The 20986-nt window shown below is 38.2% G+C and overlaps 1 protein-coding gene across 1 annotated transcript in view; it reads left to right on the forward strand.

The window, feature by feature from the left end:
• The window catches only part of FAM81B (family with sequence similarity 81 member B), a 71845-nt gene that overhangs the window by 32005 nt on the left and 18854 nt on the right, over positions 1-20986 (forward strand). The window contains exons 4-5 of the mRNA XM_066383772.1: positions 2806-2924; positions 18546-18675. Of these exons, the coding sequence (XP_066239869.1) occupies positions 2806-2924; positions 18546-18675 (249 nt within the window). The remainder of the gene's footprint in view (positions 1-2805; positions 2925-18545; positions 18676-20986) is intronic.

Consider the following 20986-nt stretch of genomic DNA (forward strand, 5'->3'; position numbering starts at 1 on the left):
CATACTATCAATTCTTAGAAGTAGAAATACCAGGGATGAACACTGTGAAATTTTTTTGTTTGTTTGTTTTGTTTTTTCTGAAGCTGGAAACGGGGAGAGACAGTCAGACAGACTCCTGCATGCGCCCCACCGGGATCCACCCGGCACGCCCACCAGGGGGTCACGCTCTGCCCACCAGGGGGCGATGCTCTGCCCCTCAGGGCGTCGCTCTGCCGCGACCAGAGCCACTCTAGCGCCTGGGGCAGAGGCCAAGGAGCCATCCCCAGCTCCCGGGCCATCTTTGCTCCAATGGAGCCTTGGCTGCGGGAGGGGAAGAGAGAGACAGAGAGGAAGGAGGGGGGGTGGAGAAGCAAATGGGCGCTTCTCCTCCTATGTGCCCTGGCCGGGAATCGAACCGGAGTCCCCTGCACGCCAGGCCAACGCTCTACCGCTGAGCCAACCGGCCAAGGCCACTGTGAAATTTTTTGATGCATTTTTCCAAATTGAATTCTGGAAAGTTTATAGTTATTTATACTTCTATAGCATATAGGAAAGTTCTTTCTTCACTATACTGCTGCAAGTATTGAGGTTTGTTGTTTTAATCTTTGCTAATTTGGTTAGAACTGAGATTTTTTTCACTTTCTAAAAGTGACTATAACAATTTAAATTTTCTCTGTCAATAATCTATTAATGTCTTTAGTCAATGTGTTGGAGGGGTGATTAGTGCTTTTTAATTATTATTGACTTGATATGCATTTTTATTAACTAAGAATAACATCCAGTGGTACATTCATAAATGTTTAACAATCAGCAATCCATCTTTTTCTGGGTGATAAAAATCTGATTTGTAGTGCTTTCCTATTTCCATGGTGTAAACACTATTACTACGATTGATTTGGAACACCAGTGCTATGTTACTGAACACAAAGATGAGAAGAGTTATATGCAGTTGGCTTTCACAAATAGGTACATGCTGATTGTAGCACAGCACTGAAACTTTGGCGATAACATTTGTTATCAATATTTTTCCAGTTTGTTGTATCTTAATTATATTTATAATGTTTTTACAAGTTTTTTATATACTTAAACATTCTAATATTTTGTTTTGTGATTTCTCTCATTACTTTTAAGAATACAAAATGTTTTTATTCAAAGATAAAATGATCTCCTCTATTATCTGTTATTTTTATGGTTTAACTTTATTATCTATTTTTTCTAAAATCTACATTGATGTATGACATGAATTAAGGATCTAAATAGATTGTTTTCTAAATAAGTTACCAGAGAGCCCAATACCATTTGTGAAATTCCTCCTCAATTAATTTTGAATCTTATATTTGGCATATTTCTTTCTTAGTTTATCAAGGTCTTCATTACATTGATCAATTTAACTATACACATCTACTTAGCTACACTGATTTATTTATCCTTATTTTATAAAATTCTTTGGTACTTAATAGTGCAAGATCCCTTTCTTCAACGGTTTTTACCAAAACAAAATATAACAATACCTACCGTTGTGGTCTAAATGTTTATTTTCCCTCCCTCCCAAATTCATATGTTGAAATCCTAATGCCCAACCTGATGGTATAAAGAAGGCCTCTGGGACGTGCTTAGGTCTTGAGGGTGAAATCTTTGTGAATGAGATTACTACACACATAGGAGACATTCCACAGAGCTCCCTACACCCTTCCACCAGAAGAAGACATAGCAAGAAGCTGGCAATCTGCAACTCAGAAGAGAACGCTCACTGGACCCTGACCGTGCAGACACCCTGATCCTGAACTTCCAGACTCCAGAGCTATGAGAAACAAATTTCTGGTTTTATATGCTACCCAGTCTGTGGTATTTTGTTACAGCAACCCAGACTAAGATATCTACATACATACAAAAACAAATGAAAACAAACAAAATTCTAGCTAGTGTTTTTGTCACTTTTATGTCTTCAATTAAAGCTTTATTTGCTCTTAAATTTTCTTGATCTTCCAGTTCACAAATGGGCATGATTCTATAAGTGGTATTTGAAATTTCTATAATTTATTTGCTACAAAAATTCTTCTTTTCCTCAGAAAATTCATAAACATAAATTTAAACATAGTTTAAGCTTTGGTCATATATATTAACTAAACTTGAATGTTTTTCAACATCATAAATTTGTATTTTCCAAAGTCCCATACTCTCACTGTTTTCTGGGTAAATATAAATTATTTTTTAATTAAATTTAATTTATTGTGTTAACATGGATTCAAGTGTCCCACTCAACATAATACCCTCACCCCCACCCCTGTGTCCCCATTATACCCCCTGCCCCCCTCCCCCTAACTCCTTCACCCCCATATTTTTATATGTCCTGACTTTACATTGTAATTTGTTTGAATGTCATGTAATATATAACTTTTTTCTATGAACAAGTAAATTTTTTCAATTATTAAGTTAATATTAATATTAGTGAAAAAGAAGCATTCATGGGACAACCAACCTGGCAGTCTAGGACAGTCAGCTCTATTTCAGAACATCAAGACATAATGAAGACATGACTAAGAAAAGATTTTAAATAACATGTCAATATTTAAACACTGAGAGATTGAACATAAAATCTGGACTTTGGCTCCTGTGAAACCATTATTCCCACCTGGCGACAATCGGCCGGAATCAAGCCCTTGCCGCCTCCCTGGGATAAAGCGGCTTTCTGACTTTGACTCTGTCATTCAGTTATACTATCAGCCTAACTAAGAAATGCAGTTAATTTTTAAACTTCTGCTTTAAATGATAGTTTCTTAACATGTGTAAAGAAGAATTAATGGGAATTTTAACTCAAAATTACAGATGTTAGAAGACCAAATAAGAGTTCGAGACCAGGCAGCCACAGGAACTAATTTTGCAGTACAGGAGCTAAGCACCAAACACCTGCAAGGAGTCGGAGACCTCCGCGGAAGAGTGGCCAGGTGAGAGGCAGCACATTAACCAATGTAAGCGCTCAGTTCTCAGCCACTGAATTCTCATTCGCAAGTAAGTTCCATAATGTTCCAAACAAGTTCCAAAAACGATACTGTCTTCACATTAAGCTAAACTGATGAGATGATAGTTATAAAAGTGTGTCATAGAATGCGGAAGCCTCATGCTACCTGAGAGATCCAAGGTTTCTATAAAAGCTCCCTTATATAGAATGTCCAGTTCAATCCACACATGACAAGAGTCTTGTCTTTAGCAGCCCCAAAGCCCTCAACTGTCCACATGCCAACATCCATACAAAGACACACCCTCATAACCACATACAAAATCCCCAGAGGTGTCAAATTCTGATTAAATATTTAAAATATACAAGAATTACATATAAAAGGGATTTACGGCCAATGGATAAAATTTTGAATAACATCTTATGTATGAGATTTCTAAATCAAAAGAAGTAATGGTACACAGTTCAGTAAACATCTGTAGGCATTGACAATGGCAGGACCACTCTGGTAGAAATATCAGATGACTCGTGAGTGGCTGACCAAACACCTTCCCACCTCTCCATCTCTGCCAGCACCCATTTTCTCACTCCTGGATTAGCCCTACTGCCATCTTGTTAATCACTCTGCAGTGTTAATGCCCAAATAAAAGTCAGGTGATTAATACCTAATACAAACTTCTCCATCTAATTCAACAAAGATATATTAAGCACTTACCGTATATGCCAGGCAGTACTCAAGGATTCAGAAATTCAGCAACACAGTTCCCTTGCCTATAGCTGTTTACAGTCTATCTGGAAAAACAAAGCCACAAATATAAGCAATGAGGGAAGCACTATAACAGGGGTCGGGAACCTATGGCTCACGAGCCAGATGTGGCTCTTTTGATGGCTGCATCTGGCTCGCAGACAAATCTTTAATAAAAAAAAATGTTAAAAATATAAAACATTCGCATGTATTACAATCCATTCATTTCCTACCTTTCATGTTCATGGTTGCGGGTGGCTGGAGCCAATCACAGCTGTCCTCTAGGACAACACCAAATTTTTATTGGATAATGTGTAACGTACACGGGTTGTTGTGAGGTCAGGAAGTAAACTTCCCTCCTTTTAATCAAGTAGTCAGCTAGCTAATTGCAGAAACCCTTTTGACGAAGAAGATGGCTAAAAGAAAAAAAGATGAGGAGTATCATACTTTTCAGCAGGAATGGACAGAGGAATTCGCCTTTGTGGAGAGAGCAGGTTCTGCAGTGTGTCTAATATGCAATGATAAAATTGCATCAATGAAACAGTCAAATATAAAGTGGCACTTCGACACATGCCATACTACATTTCCATTGAAATATCCAGCGGGGGACAGCAGGAAGAAAGCATGTCAAGAGCTACTGTGCAGATTGCAAGCTAGTCAGCAGCAACTCCGTGTTTGGACCCAACAAGGTGACTGGAATTAGGCTAGCTTTGCTGGTGCTTTAGCAATTGTGAAAAATGGAAAGCCATTCACAGATGGGGAGTATGCCAAAATATTCATGCTTGATGTTGCCAATGAACTTTTTGATGACTTTTCGGATAAAGACAGATAATTAAATGAATAAAAGACATGCCTCTGTCGGCAAGAATTGTTCATGATCATACCATCATGATAGCAAATCAAATTGAGGCAACACAAGTGAAGGACATAAATGCAGCACCATTCTTTTCTCTCGCTTTGGATGAGTCAACAGACGTAAGCCATTTATCCCAGTTCAGCGTGATTGCAAGGTATGCTGTCGGTGACACACTATGTGAGGGAAGTCTTGCTGTTTTGCCTATGAAAGAGTCAAGAGGGGAGCATTTATTCAAGTCTTTCACTGAGTTCGTTAAAGAAAAAAATCTACCGATGGATAAACTTATTTCAGTGTGTACTGATGGTGCTCTGTGCATGGTGGGGAAAAACAGAGGATTATTAGCGCTTCTTCATGAACATGAAAAGAGACCCATCCTAAGTTTTTACTGCATCCTACATCAGGAGGTGCTTTGTGCTCAGATGTGTGGCGAGCAGCTTGGTGAGGTGATGTCGGTGGTCATTCGGGTGGTCAACTTTATTGTCGCCCAAGCTTTAAATGATCACCAGTTTAAAACACTGCTGGATGAAGTTGGGAATAATTATCCTGGTCTGCTTCTGCACAGCAATGTGCATTGGTTGTCAAGAGGAAGGTGCTCAGCCATTTCGCGGCTTGTCTGAGCAAAATCCGGACTTTTCTTGAAATGATAAACATCGAGCATCCTGAGTTAGCTAACACTGAGTGGCTCCTGAAGTTCTACTATCTCGTAGACATGACGAACATCTGAACCAGCTCAATGTGAAAATGCAAGGAGTTGGAAATACAGTCTTATCCTTTCAACAAGCAGTGTTTGCATTTGAAAACAGGCTGGAACTCTTCATCACCGACATTGAAACAGGTCGTTTACTACACTTTGAAAAACTGGGAGAGTTTAAAGATGCATGCACAGCAAGTGACCCTGCTCAACATCTTGATCTCCAGCAGCTAGTGGGCTTCACATCTAATCTCCTGCAGTCATTCAAAGCGCACTTTGGAGAATTTCGTGAGCTCACTCATCTTTTCAAGTTCATCACCCATCCACACGAGTGTGCAGTGGACAGCGCCGACCTGAGTTACATCCCCGATGTCTCCATCAGAGATTTTGAGCTACAAGCTGCTGACCTGAAGGCCTCAGACATGTGGGTGAATAAGTTCAAGTCACTGAATGAAAATTTGGAAAGACTTGCACGACAGCAAGCAGAGTTGGCGAGCAAACACAAGTGGGGAGAAATGAAAAAACTTCAACCCGTGGACCAGCTAATTGTCAAAACTTGGAATGCGCTTCCTGTCACATACCACACACTGCAGCATGTGAGTATTGCTATACTGACAATGTTTGGCTCTATGTATGCATGTGAGCAGTCTTTCTCACTTCTATAGAACGTTAAGACCAACCTACAATCACGTTTAATGGATGGAAGTCTCAACACCTGCATGAAGCTTAACCTCAGCACATATCAACCAGACTACAAAGCCATCAGCAAAACCATGCAGCACCAGAAGTCGCATTAATGGTAAGAAGTACTTTATTCATCATTGGTTAGCAACAACATAACAACGTTATTCAAAAGAATTCAGAGATTTATTGTACTTTAAAAGTGTTGGTCTTACCAAAGAAATAAAAGGCATCCATATTGGAAAAGAAGAAGTAAAGGTATCACTTTTTGCTGATGATATGATCCTATACATCGAAAACCCGAAGGACTCCACAAAAAGATTATTAGAAACAATAAACCAATACAGTAAGGTCGCAGGATACAAAATTAACATACAGAAGTCCATAGCCTTTCTCTATGCCAACAATGAAATATTAGAAAACGAACTCAAAAAAATAATCCCCTTCACGATTGCAACAAAAAAAATAAAATACCTAGGAATAAACATAACAAAGAATGTAAAGGACCTATATAATGAAAATTACAAAGCATTGTTAAGGGAAATCGAAAAAGATACAATGAGATGGAAAAATATTCCTTGTTCTTGGATAGGAAGAATAAATATAATCAAAATGGCCATATTACCCAAAGCAATATACAAATTTAATGCAATTCCCATCAAAATTCCTATGAGATTTTTTAAAGAAATGGAACAAAAAATCATCAGATTTATATGGAACTATAAAAAACCCCGAATAGCCAAAACAATCCTAAAGAAAAAGAATGAAGCTGGGGGCATTACAATACCTGACTTTAAACTATATTATAGGGCCACAATAATCAAAACAGCATGGTATTGGCAGAAAAATAGACACTCAGACCAATGGAACAGAATAGAAAGCCCAGAAATAAAACCACATATATATGGTCAAATAATCTTTGATAAAGGGGCCAACAACACACAATGGAGAAAAGAAAGCCTCTTCAACAAATGGTGTTGGGAAAACTGGAAAGCCACATGCAAAAGAATGAAACTCGACTACAGCCTGTCCCCGTGTACTAAAATTAATTCAAAATGGATCAAAGACCTAAATATAAGACCTGAAACAATAAAGTACATAGAAGAAGACATAGGTACTAAACTCATGGACCTGGGTTTTAAAGAACATTTTATGAACTTGACTCCAATGGCAAGAGAAGTGAAGGCAAAGATAAATGAATGGGACTACATCAGAATAAAAAGTTTTTGCTCAGCAAGAGAAACTGATATAAAAATAAACAGACAGCCAACTAAATGGGAAATGATATTTTCAAACAACAGCTCAGATAAGGGCCTAATTTCCAAAATTTACAAAGAACTCATAAAACTCAACAACAAACAAACAAACAATCCAATAAAAAAATGGGAAGAAGACATGAATAGACACTTCTCCCAGGAAGAGATACAAATGGCCAACAGATATATGAAAAAATGCTCAGCTTCATTAGTTATTAGGGAAATGCAAATCAAAACTACAATGAGATACCACCTCACCCCTGTTAGATTAGCTATGATCAACAAGACGGGTAATAGCAAATGTTGGAGAGGCTGTGGAGAAAAAGGAACCCTCATTCACTGTTGGTGGGACTGTAAAGTAGTACAACCATTATGGAGGAAAGTATGGTGGTTCCTCAAAAAACTGCAAATAGAACTACCTTATGACCCAGCAATCCCTCTACTGGGTATATACCCCAAAACCTCAGAAACATTGATACGTGAAGACACATGTAGCCCCATGTTCATTGCAGCACTGTTCACAGTGGCCAAGACATGGAAACAACCAAAAAGCCCTTCAATAGAAGACTGGATAAAGAAGATGTGGCACATATACACTATGGAATACTACTCAGCCATAAGAAACGATGACATCAGATCATTTACAGCAAAATGGTGGGATCTTGATAACATTATAAGGAGTGAAATAAGTAAATCAGAAAAAAACAAGAACTACATGATTCCATACATTGGTGGAACATAAAAATGAGACTAAGAGACATGGACAAGAGTGTGGTGGTTACCAGGGGTGGGGGGAGGGAGGACAGGGGGAGAGTTAGGGGGAGGGGGAGGGGCACAGAGAACTAGATAGAGGGTGGCGAAGGACAATCTGACTTTGGGCGAGGGGTATGCAACATAATTTAATGACAAAATAACCTAGACATGTTTTCTTTGAATATATGTACCCTGATTTATTAATGTCATCCCATTACCATTAATAAAAATTTATTTAAAAAAAAAAAAAAAAGTGTTGGTCTTACATAAAATGCACACATTTACTTGTATTTAGTGTTAGACATATTATATGGCTATCACGGAATTACATTTTAAAATATGTGGCGTTCATGGCTTTCTCAGCCAAAAAGGTTCCCAACCCCTGCACTATAATAAAAGGCTAGGTGCTATATGCAAATCAGATTGGGGCATAAAGGACGCTTCCTGGAGGAGATGACATGAGTTTTGAATGATATATGTAGCAGTTAGCTAGACAAAGAAGAGTGGAAAAGGTACTTCAAGTTCACATAAAGGAATAACATGTTCAAAGGAACTCAGGATGATTATTGTGACATGTTCAGGGTCTATCTGTGAGAAGAGTACCTTAGTTCTGATATTTTGGGATTTGCATATGAGGAAAGAGGGAGATTGGGAGATCGGGAGGAGTGGTCCCGAGTTGAACGATGAGGGGTCTCAAAGGCCAAGGCCGAGAGTTTGAACTTTATGTAGAAGGCTATAAATAACCCTGAGAAGTAAATGGATGACATACAATATTTAGTGACACTCTAGTAACTGAATTGGTGGATACAGGAAGAAGACATGAAAGGAAGTCTATTACAGCAAAAAAAGGTAAGAAATTTCAAGAGCCTACTCTAAGCACTAGCCGTGAAAGTTCAGAGCAGGTAACACACCACACAGATGTTAGGTAAACAGACTCTACAGGTTAATATCTGTATGTATATATAGACACACATGCATACACATATACATATATAATCAATTATGTATAAATGTATTTTTATATTTCTAAAAAATATAAGCTTCTACTTTATTATATATGATATTTGATACATAGAAATAATTTTATAATATTAGTGTAAGTTATAAAGCAAGATAATAAAACAAACACCAATACTCTACTTAGATGTGCCATGCTTTTGCAAAGATAAATACAAAACATCTGAATGAAACTTGGAATATGTTTCAGTTGGGTGGTGTACTGATGACACTGCAACAATTTATTTCTTTCTGAAAACTACTTACAAACTTATTATTTTTTTCTTATAAATCCTGTTTATATACAAGACAAAATAACATTTAAATGAGACCAAGATGAATGAAATAATATCAAGAAGAAGACATGCAACTCTCTGCTCTGCTCCAATTCATTTTTGTTTTTCCTTTTTTAAAATAAAAATTGTATATATTTAAGGTGTACAACCTGAAGATTTGATGTAACACACCTTGTAAAATGATTACTACAGTCAAGCTAATTAACATATCTTCGCACAGTTACCTTTTTCTGTGAATAAAGCCCCTGAAATTTACTCTCAGAACATTTCCATTCTTCAGTACAGTATTTATAGTATTCATGCTTACATTAGGTTTCCAGACTTATCCTACATAATTTGTACCTTTGATCTACATCTTTCCATTTTCCCCACCTCCTCCCCCTGATAACCAATGTACTACTCTCTGCTTCTATGTATTTGGCTTCTTTAAATTCCCAATATAAGTAAAACTATGCAGTTTTTGTCTTTCTGTGTCTAGCATATTTTACTTATGATAACACTCTTCAGGTTAATATATGTTGTCTCATAAGGTAATATCTCCTTCTTTTTTGAGGCTTAAAATATTTTTGGGTATGTATATTGTGTGTATATGTGTGTGCATACATATACCAATCACAAATTCTTTATCTGTTCATCTGTCGACAGACACTTAGACTATTGCCATAGCTTGGCTATTGTGAATATTGCTGCAATAAACATAGGAGTACAGATATTTCCTCCAGATGCTGACTTCATTTCCTTTGTGATTGCTGGATGTTATCTATTTTTAGTTTTCTGAAGAACCTCTATACTGTTTTCTACAACAGCTGTACCAATTTACATTCCTGTCAACAGTGTACAAGGCTCACTTTGTTCCACATACTCTCCAACACATATTTTTTTTGATGATAGCCATCCTAACAGGTGTGATATCTCATTAAGGTTTTGATTTTCATTTCTCTGCTGATTAGTGATATTGAGTATCTTATTCATGTACCTGTTGTCCATTTGCATGTTGTCTTTGGACAAATGTCAATTCAGGTCCTTTGCCTGTTTTTTAATCCAGTGGCCATTATTTTTTACTTTTATTTTATTTAGAAAAATAAACTTAATGGTGTCATTGATCAATGAGTACATAGGTTTCAAGAAAACATTTCTATAGCATTTGAACATTTGAACTGTTGTTGTATACCCATCACTCAAAGTCAAATTATTTTCCATCACCTTATATTTGTCCCTCCTTACACCCTGCTCTCCACCCCCTCCACCTCCCCATTCACTCAAGTCCTCTTCCCCCTCTTCTATCCCTCCCTCCGCCTGGTAACCACTTTACTTTTATCTACATCCATGAGTTTCCGTTTTATATCCCACCTATGTGTGAAATCATACAGTTCTTAGCTTTTTCTGATTTACTTCTTTCACTCAGTATAATGTTCTCAAGGTCCATCCATGTTGTTGTAAAAGGCACTTTGTCATCATTTCTTATGGCTGAGTACTATTCCATTGTATGTATATACAACATCTTCTTTATCTAATCCTCTATCGAGGGACATTTGGTTGTCTCTGTGTTTTGGTCACTGTGAGTAATGCTACAATGAACATGAGGGTGCATGTGTCCTTACGTACCAATGTATTCGAGTTTTGGGGGTAGATACCCAGTAGAGGGATTGTTGAGTCATATGGTAATTCTATTCTTAATTTTTTGAGGAACCACCATACTTTCTTTCATAATGGTTGTACTAATATTTGCATTCCCACCAGCAGTGAATGAGGGTTCCTTTTTCTCCACAGCCTCTCCAGCACTTGCTATTACCTATCTTGTTGATAATAGCTAATCTAACAGGTGTGAGGTGGTATCTCATTGCAGTTTTGATTTGCATTTCTCAATTAGTTAGTGAAGATGAGTATCCTTTTCATATACCTGTTGGTCATTGGTATGTCTTCTTGGAAGAAGTGTCTGTTCATGTCCTTTCCCCATTTCTTAATTGGATTGTTTACTGCTGAGCTTTGTGAGTTCTTTATATAATTTGGATATTAACCCCTTATCAGAGCTGTTGTTAGCAAAAATCATCTCCCATTTAGTTGGCTGCTTATTTGTTTTGTTGTCAGTTGTTTTTTTGTTGTTGTTGTTGTTTTTGTTTTGCTGTGCAGAAGCTTTTTAGTCTGATGTAGTCCCATTCATTTATTTTTGCCTTGAGTTCCTTGCCTTTGGAGTCAAATTTATAATTGTTCTCTATGGCCAAGGTCCATGAGTTTAGTACCTATGTTTTCTTCTGTATAATTTATTGTTTCAGATCTTATATCTAGGTCTTTGGTCCATTTTGAATTAATTTTTATACAGGGAGGCTAACTGTAGTCAAGTTTCATTATTTTGCATGTGGCTTTCCAATTTTCCCAGCACCATTCATTGAAGAGGCTTTCTTTTCTCCATTGTGTGTTTTTGACTCCTTTGTCGAAGATTATTTTTCCATATATATATATATATATATATATATATATATATATATATATATGGTTTTATTTCTGGGCTGAAAATTCTGTTCCATTGGTCTGTGTGTCTGTATTCTGCCAATGCAATGCTGTTTGAATATCATGGCTCTATAGTATAATTTGAAGTCAGGTAGTTAATACCTCCAGCTTCATTCTTTTTCCTCAGGATTTTTTTGGCTATTTGGAATTATTTTATGGTTCCATACATACCTGGTGATATTTTGTTCTATTTAAAAAATGACATTGGGATTTTGATGGGGATTGCATTAAATTTGTAAATTGCTTTCCATGATATGACTATTTTAACTATGTTGATTCTTCCAACCCATAAATATGGAATATTTTTCCATTTCATTGAGTCTTTTTCAATTTCTTTCAATAATGTTTTGTAGTTTTTAGTATATAGGTCCTTCATATTTTTTGTTAAATTTATTTCTAGGTATTTTTTTGTTGTTGCAATTGTAAAAGGAATTGATTTTATGAGTTCATTTTCTGAAATGTTATTGTTGGCAGATAGAAGTGCACCGCCTCTTTGTTTTCTGTGATTGCACATGAGCCCCATCAGCTCTCAGAGGGAGGTGAATTGGGAGTCAGCCTTCCAGATGGCAGCTGCAGAAGTTGGAGTGTTTGATGTGTGGTTCAAACTCTCCACTCCTCATGTTGAAGTTGGGATTTGGGGCCTCCATCCCAATTGTAAAGCACTGTGCCTTGGAACAGAGTTTATGGCATTATTGTCTCAGCTTTTCCTGTCCATTTCGATGTAGATATTTTATTTGTCCTTTATGCAGGAGTGTCTACACTAGTTTCCATATTTTTGTTCAGAGAGAATTAATCCACATATAGCTGTTTGTTTGGTGTGTCTGAGGGAAAAATAAGAATCAAAAACCTCCCATTCCTTCCCCTGCCTCTCCAATTTTCACTTTTCTTCCCCTTCAATCTTAGTGATTTGAAGACAAGGTCTTATTTTTCATTGAAATGTCTATAATGAAAATGTCTTCTATTTGGTAATCTGCAACAGAATCTGGCTAAAAGTCATACTACTTTAATTCACCTTTCCTCTTCTATTTCTTTTCTGTATTTTTGCCAGGCTGTTGACTTACGGACAAGCTGAGGCAGATTAATTCTGTATTTCTACACATATTGACCTTAATTTCAATTAGCATTTAGGCACAGTAAAATTAAGTTGAGCATTTTAACATAATTCTTACCAAATATTTTACTGCTTCATAAATCAAATTTAATATTTGATAATTATGATGTGCTTTGAATTTTACACTGTATATTCTACCTCCATAAAGTAGAAGTTTAAAAGCAAGTACTTCCAATGAGATAGGTTCTCAGAGCTGTCCGGCCTACCTCTGACACCCTCACCAACTCTCCTCTGTTCCATAGGTTAGTCTTAACTGTGAACAAGGGAAAGGCCAGCATGTACCAGGCACTGCAGGGAGGCTCTGATTTAGACTGTGTAGCAGCATCTGGGGAGGCCAACCTTCTGCCACCTTGAGTTATTTGGGAACCCAAGACATATCTGCATATTTAAAACATGACAAATTCTGCTGATGTATGACTGAAATAAAAAGTCATCTCCTTTGAAGAAACAATAATGATATTATGGAGATGGTCTACTTTTCAAAGGCCTACTCTAAAAGATAGAATAAAGATACTCTTATTCCACTCTTCTCACTTGAGATGTCTCAATGCTAGTTAAAAAGAAAAAGAAAACAAAAATTCCATCTTTAATATAATATGGAAGTTGGCACAACCAATGACCCCAAGCAAACCACACTTAGCAAACACTGTGACTGATAGAGTCCTCCTTGGATCTTAAACATGATGATATCTTTCAAAACAGGAGTTATAATACTGAAACGTGTACACCAAATAATTTGAACAGAGTACTACTACCTACAAGCTTGGGTGGGTTCCAGGAGAGATAAGAGGTGTCGCTTTAGAGATTCACGCCAGCAACACAGAAAGCTAGGGCAGTGGCACTCACGGGGCAAGCATGCTATTAACCTCCCTCCTTGCCAATCGTACCGGAGAGAAACTTGTTGAAGTGCAACAGGATGAGGAAGGAGAGGAGGCGACAGTGTCACAACAGAGAATCTATGACTTAGTGATTTGCTATGAGATACACAACCTGGTGTTTGAGAAGAAAATGGGTGATGTGCCCCTCCATCACCTGCCTAAGGAAATAATAGATTTCTACTCAGACAAGCCCGAGTAGAGGATATGATCTACTGTCCACTAAACACATACTCACTAATCCGCAGGGAGCCAGAATCATTTAAAAAAAATACTATGCATGGTAGTTAGGATATATTTAGCCTGTGTATAAAAATCACCACCACCTGTCACTAATCTGTGTGACTTTGAAAGTTTTATTTCTAAAGGTGGTGCCTCCGTTTCCTGTTAGATTCAGGGAGTACTGATATTCTGGGGCTGCCAAGAGTGTAACTATTGAAGGAACAGGGAGTACTGATATGGCCCCTGTGAGGCTGAGAACAAAGAAGGTCAGAGACCCTTATCAGAAGTTTATGTTTGAAATTCGCCACTAAGCTAAAACCGGCCCCTGTTGCTATGCTGGCCCCTGTTGCTATGCTGCGTGCGACCTCCCTAGCCAATAGCTAAACTGCCACATCTGCTTCTGTATATGCTTGCTCACTTAGGATATATAAGGACCTGGCTGTAAGCTCCAGGTGCGGCTTCCGTTTGCAGCTCCTTGTGAGCACGGTGTCTCCGGACACCTGGGAATTCACCCCTGTGCAGGTTAAACTGGCCAATAAAGTAACATCTAAACTCCTGAAAGTCTCCGACGATTATTCTCGTACCCAGTGGATGCTACATCTCCCATCCGTAAAATAAAATGTTTTCATATGAGTCCATTAGTTATTTGACAAAAAAAAAAAAAAATCACCACCGCCTTCATCATCAATAGATAGATGAGTAGATAGATAGATAGATAGATAAACATTGATAAAAACATAAGGCTGATGAATGTACCTTTTGAGAGGAATTACCTAGACTTACCTAGAAAAACCCAGGAGAAGTTCAAAATCAAAGGTTCTTCTGGTTTCAAAGAAATTAAGAGCAAAAGAAACATTAAAGACTGCAGATTGAACAGTTACATTTAATTTTGCTTATTTCAAAAACCCCACTAAATCTATAGTAAAAAGATTTTCTTTTTAAAACATTAACCCACAAAAACCAGGGATATCAGCACCAAAATCTGGGAACCTAGAAAACAGATGGATATGTGGACACTGATTTACAGATGTTATAAAACCAATTTTAAAGCTGTGAGATGGGCTAGAAACGCTTTAGTTTTACAGCACAGAATTCTTCCAAGGCTTGGGAGTTGTCCTAACAGGAACCTCTGAAACTATGAGCATCGGCAGGCACTCCCCTCTAGGGAAAGGAATCCAGAGGGAGAGCGAGGGGCCACTACATTAATTATTAGCCGTTTAGTTATTGACTTTCAAACTATAGGTATATTTTACTTTGATAAAATGTGAGATAAAAATTCACCCAAAAAGAGATTATCAGATAAGGAAAGGAGATAGGTAAACAAATTGCTCAGGGATAAGGTGAAAGAAAAAATTAAAATACTAGATTAAATCTACTTTAGAAGCCCCCCCCCCCCAGAGAATAAATACAACTAAAGGTAACAGAGTTATTTTTTAAAAAAAATAAGGCATAATGAAACCATTCAAAACAAGAAGAAAATGCTTTCCAATACAAAAATGCTGATAGACGAATGATGTATATGGCAGACCAGGGAGCCTTCCTCAGAGCAGACCTTAGAGGAGCTCCGAAGCAGCAGAGCAAACCCTTCAGAAGAAAACCACTCACGGATGGATACAGGAGATTTGAATTTGTAACTCAAAAGGAAAAACTGTAATCCCAGCAAAATTAATATAAGAACAATTCAACCAAGATATCCTGGTTCAAGTTACTGAACATCAAGAAAAAAAAAGACTCATTAGCTATCTGGGTAGACAAAACAGATCACACAAAACAAGGAATAAAGTAGTGACCTCTGATTTCTGCACCTTAACCAGTGCCAGGAAAGAATGGAGCAGTATCGTTCTTGTTCTGAACAATAAAAAAAAAATGACCCAGTAATGTGAACTTGCCAAGTTACCTTTCAAGCATGTATAAGAGAACAGACAGGCATTCTCAAGCACTCAAGAACTTAAACATTCCAACACTCCCAAGGACTTCTTTTAAACTTTGGATGGCAAAATCTGGCCAACCGAGGAATAAATCCATGAAGATTTCAGGAAATATATCACAATTTAAAAGGACTGTCAACAAACACAGAATCTAAATGTAGAATGAAGATTAAACAATAGTGGGAAATCTAGTTAGGGAACACAGTGTAAATGTCATATAACTCGACATTTTAAAAATAGCAGAAGATGAATAAAAACTTTTGAAAAAACAAGTGTATAAACTTATTTATTTTAATTTTTTGCATGTGGTCAATAAATAATATCTAAAGTTGAAATGTAAAAATGTAAAAAGGTGCAAAAAACCTGATTTCAATCTGTGATAGTTTTTTATAACTCATTTTTTTAGAAACAAATAACTTGCAGTGAACAAAATATGTATATCCTAATTTCAGCAATGTTTTATTTTTTACTATAGTTACTTTTCCTTAGGTTAAATTAAATTAATATTCAATATCACATTTTTAATTAAAATTGCATATATAATAATATAATGTTCTAAAATTATTTGATTATAGTATTTCTATCTCCAACTGGTGTCTGCAAATATATACACATTATATTATATGTATGTGTATATTTATGTGTGTGTTATACATATATATGGATGGAATAACCAAATATTAATAATGATTATTTCTGAAAAGTGGGAACTTAGGATAATGATAACTCTCCTCTTTGTTCTTTTTTGTATTATACGAAAAATTTTAAAAATTAACAGGTGCTAACTTGAAAGAAACAATAAAATTACTCCAAAGAAGTAGACAGAAAAGTTCTTTTGAAATATAGAGTGCAAGCTTTAAAAATCACTGATCCTTAACTACAGCGTGTAGGGTGAGGCTGGCTAGGTTGGGGGGGTAAAAATGAATAGGGAGGAACTCCCAAGTTGAATACATAAATCGTAACTGCTGATCTTGTGTTGGTGCTTCTTCTCTGCCAGGTACAGGCTAAACGCTCTGCATTTATCATCTCCTTTCATCTCTAAATCACTCTACGAAGTAACATTATTCAGGACAGCTACTTATGGTTTTGAGGGAGGAGCATGAAGCACTCCAGGGACACTGTTCACATTGTCACCTGTGTCCAGCCACTGCTGTAATTGTGTGCTGGACAAATTGTGCGTTTATATGCAGTGACTTCGGCACCATCACCCCTTCATTGAGGTTAAGAAACTTGTGCCATGTTACAAACCTAGGAAGAAGGACAAGCAGTGTTCAAAGTCTAGTCTGTCTGACACCGTAGACCAAATTCTTAACTGTGAGCCTACAATGCACAGACTAGCTGTCCCAGGAGGAGAGGTCAAGGTGGAGGTTGAGAGAAGAGGTCAGGGATTGGTGGCAGCAACCACGTCCATGTAATCTCTGGGGATTTTAACGTGGACTCACATAAGAATCGTCTAATTAACCAATAAAAGAGGTTGTTCTGACAATAACATTTTACATATACAAATGTGCGGAATGGCTCTTGCCTATGACTTTGGTGCATACCATCCACTTCCTTTTTAATCATATTAATTCCTAATTTCCCCCACACACACACTAGTCGTCTCACCCCCCAAACAAAGTTCCCTTGTCATCCTTCAAGGGATTGCTCAGGCAAAATTACCATCTCACCTTTGGCTCAACATTGGCATCAGAAATCTTAAGAAAATAAAATTTCTGGATTATAAAAAATATTAAGTCATAAAACAAACAATATTTATAGCATATAACATAACATGAAAATGAGTTCCTAATACACATTATTTTATAATAGTCAAAACAGTTACTTTTTCAAATGACAAGCTTCCAAGTGATCTCTGATAACTTCTTTACAAAACTCACCATCCAGTTAGCACTGTCCACACTATCTTTCATGCACACATGAGCGCACTGAGACTGAGGGCAATGCAGCATGCAAGCTGCTCTCTCCTGAGGAGCCATGAATGGTGGGAGTGGGTTGGGCTCCCTGACACGCTGGGAAGATATAATAGTTCATCTTCAAGTCCAATCTCATTTTACTAGAGTTCCCTCCTTAAGGTACCAGATGCAACTTTCTGGGCCCAAGCATCATTCTCATGTTAGTGTGAACTGTTTTTGTCCTAATATAAGACAACTTTGACTGAGTCCACTCAAGGAGCAGAAATTTTGAGGCTAAAAGGAGGGAAATTGTGTTTTGAAAATGGGTTAAAAGATTTAGGTGGGCCTGGACACTTCTTACAGCCAAAGGAGAACTAAGAATCTGGGAACCAAGGAAAGAAGTTAATGGGATGAAAGGGAAACTCAGAGTGTGATATAGAAGAAGAAAAATGTTCAATGTTGTCTAACCACAGGCAGCGGGGAATATTCTCAAAACATCAAAACCTGTTGGAACCCCTATAATTGAGTTAACACATTAGGCTGAAAATCTAAAATTTCCCCCAGTTTTCCCAATGTCTTCACCCAGTCCAACTCAGTTCTCTAGTTTGGGTCAACCTAGTTTCTCTCCTATCATAAAGAGAAGAGGAAAATGAAACTGAAGGAGAGTCCTGTATATGCTCCTACATCTACCAACTCATTATTCTAAGAACTCACCACCAAATGAATGCACAGAATCGAGTACAGCATTAAAAATGTCATGAGCCTATTGACCTCACCAATTTCCATCTTGCCACTAGATGTGATGCCAGCATTGTGAAGCTTTCTGGAGACATTCATTTCATCATCCATGAGTACCGGCAAATTGAAAAAATGATTCAAGAGCTCATGTCTTCCGTAGAAACTTTTTCTAAGAACTTGGATATGAAGGTAACTGAAAATAGATGGAACTCTTATATTATGTGTCACTGCCTGAAGATCATTACAGCTTATCAAAATGCCCAGTCAGATGGTAACTGTTCAAAAGAACTCTTTTCTTTTTCTTTAAATATGACAGCTAATGTGAACACACCACGAATACTGTCAGTTCAATTAACAAATATTTAATGAGTGCCTCCTCTCTTCCAACACCCCCACCTATCATGTCTGCCACTGATCCTACTGTTGCCATTGTTTTCTTCTTCTCTGGGTTTCCTTCAAAGATTATAAGCAAAAGAATTTCCTATGGTAGCTATTACTATTCAAGTTCCAACATAAGTGTGAGTTGATGTTACATCCCTGCAATGGGTTATATCCCTTACAAAATAATATACAAGACCATTGGTCTGGATGCAGGAGGCCATTCCTACCCCGGCCTCTGCTTTTCTCTTCAGTTCGCCCATCATCCCCGTGAAGCTGAGCTACCTGCAGGGAGCTGCCCACTCACCCCACTATTGCATGGCCTCCATCTGCTTCTTGTTCTGTTCTGCCTGAGAAGTCTCTGCCCATCTCATGCAGTTAGTGGTTAGAGTAAAAGAGCCAGTGGAAGTCTTCTGCACCCCACTTTGTCACATGTCTTATGTGAAAAAAAAGCACAGCTCTTCTAAGTTGTTCAGGCAGAACAAAGTGGAAATTCTTCGGAATTGGGTAAGATTAAAAGTTTGTTGTTTGATTATTTGTTTCTGGGAGCCAGTTTATCAAGAGAAGAAGGTTCACCAGGGCATAGAGCATCCTGACAAGGTCAAAGTTCACTCATCCCATGGGGCTCCAGTGTCTTCCCCCCATGCACCCATCTAACTAGTCTTAGTGTTTTGTTGTTGTTGAGTCTTTGTTTTTCAAGGTACTCAATTATGTTAACAAATTATCACAATTTTATTTCTGGCTTTCTGATTTAATACCTCATTACTTTTTTCTTAAGGCCTGCCCAGAGCTTCCATAACTTTGTTAAATAAAAGTTGCTGTGGCCCTGGCCGGTTGGCTCAGCGGTAGAGCGTCGGCCTGGCGTGTGGGGGACCCGGGTTCGATTCCCGGCCAGGGCACATAGGAGAAGCGCCCATTTGCTTCTCCACCCTCTTCCCCTCCTTCCTCTCTGTCTCTCTCTTCCCCTCCCACAGCCAAGGCTCCATTGGAGCAAGGATGGCCCGGGCGCTGGGGATGGCTCCTTGGCCTCTGCCCCAGGCGCTGGAGTGGCTCTGGTCGCAACAGAGCGACGCCCCGGAGGGGCAAAGCATTGCCCCCTGGTGGGCACACCGGGTGGATCCCGGTCGGGCGCATGCGGGAGTCTGTCTGACTGTCTCTCCCCGTTTCCAGCTTCAGAAAAAAAAAAAAAAAAGTTGCTGTAAAGCGCAAGCTTATTTGGTTCCTTAGTATACTGGAAATGTTTGGTTGTTGCTGTTGGCTGTTAATTTGATATCTTTTTAATCATGTAAAAGTCTCCATCAATTCCTACTTAGCTTTAATTAGGACTGAACATTTAATTTTAGCAAATGCCCTTCAGACATCAATAAATGTCTAAATTACCATATTGATTGTTTTTTGATTTGGACTTGTTTACTTCTTTGGCCTTCTCATGTTCTATGTTAATCTATTTCCCAATACAGAAAAACACTCTTGCATTTTTGTAATAAAATTTATTGTGTAATACTTGATTCTATATCTAAGTTCAATTTTTTTTTTTTACAGAGACAGAGAGAGGGATAGATAGGGACAGACAGGAACAGAGAGAGATGAGAAGCATCAATCATTAGTTTTTCGTTGCGACACCTTAGTTGTTCATTGATTGCTTTCTCATATGTGCCTTGACTTGGGGGCTACAGCAGACCGAGTAACCCCTTGCTCAAGACAGCGACCTTGGGTCCAAGCAGGTGAGCTTTACTCAAACCAGATGAGCCCACACTCAAACTGGCGACCTCCAGGTCTCAAACCTGGGTCCTCCACATCCCAGTCCGACGCTCTATCCACTGCACCACTGCCTGGTTAGGCTAAGTTCAAAATTGAAGTGACATTGCACTATAGTTTCTCTCTCCTTAGTTTAAAAAATAAAACAGGCCCTGACCGGTTGGCTCAGTGGTAGAGCGTCGGCCTGGCATGCAGAAGTCCCGGGTTCAATTCCTGGCCAGGGCACACAGGAGAAGCGCCCATCTGCTTCTCCACCCCTCCCCCTCTCCTTCCTCTCTGTCTCTCTCTTCCCCTCCTGCAGTGAGGCTCCATTGGAGCAAGGATGGCCCGGGCGCTGGGGATGGCTCCTTGGCCTCTGCCCCAG

This window comes from Saccopteryx leptura, chromosome 4 (genome assembly GCF_036850995.1).
Source record: "Saccopteryx leptura isolate mSacLep1 chromosome 4, mSacLep1_pri_phased_curated, whole genome shotgun sequence".
NCBI lineage: Eukaryota > Metazoa > Chordata > Mammalia > Chiroptera > Emballonuridae > Saccopteryx > Saccopteryx leptura.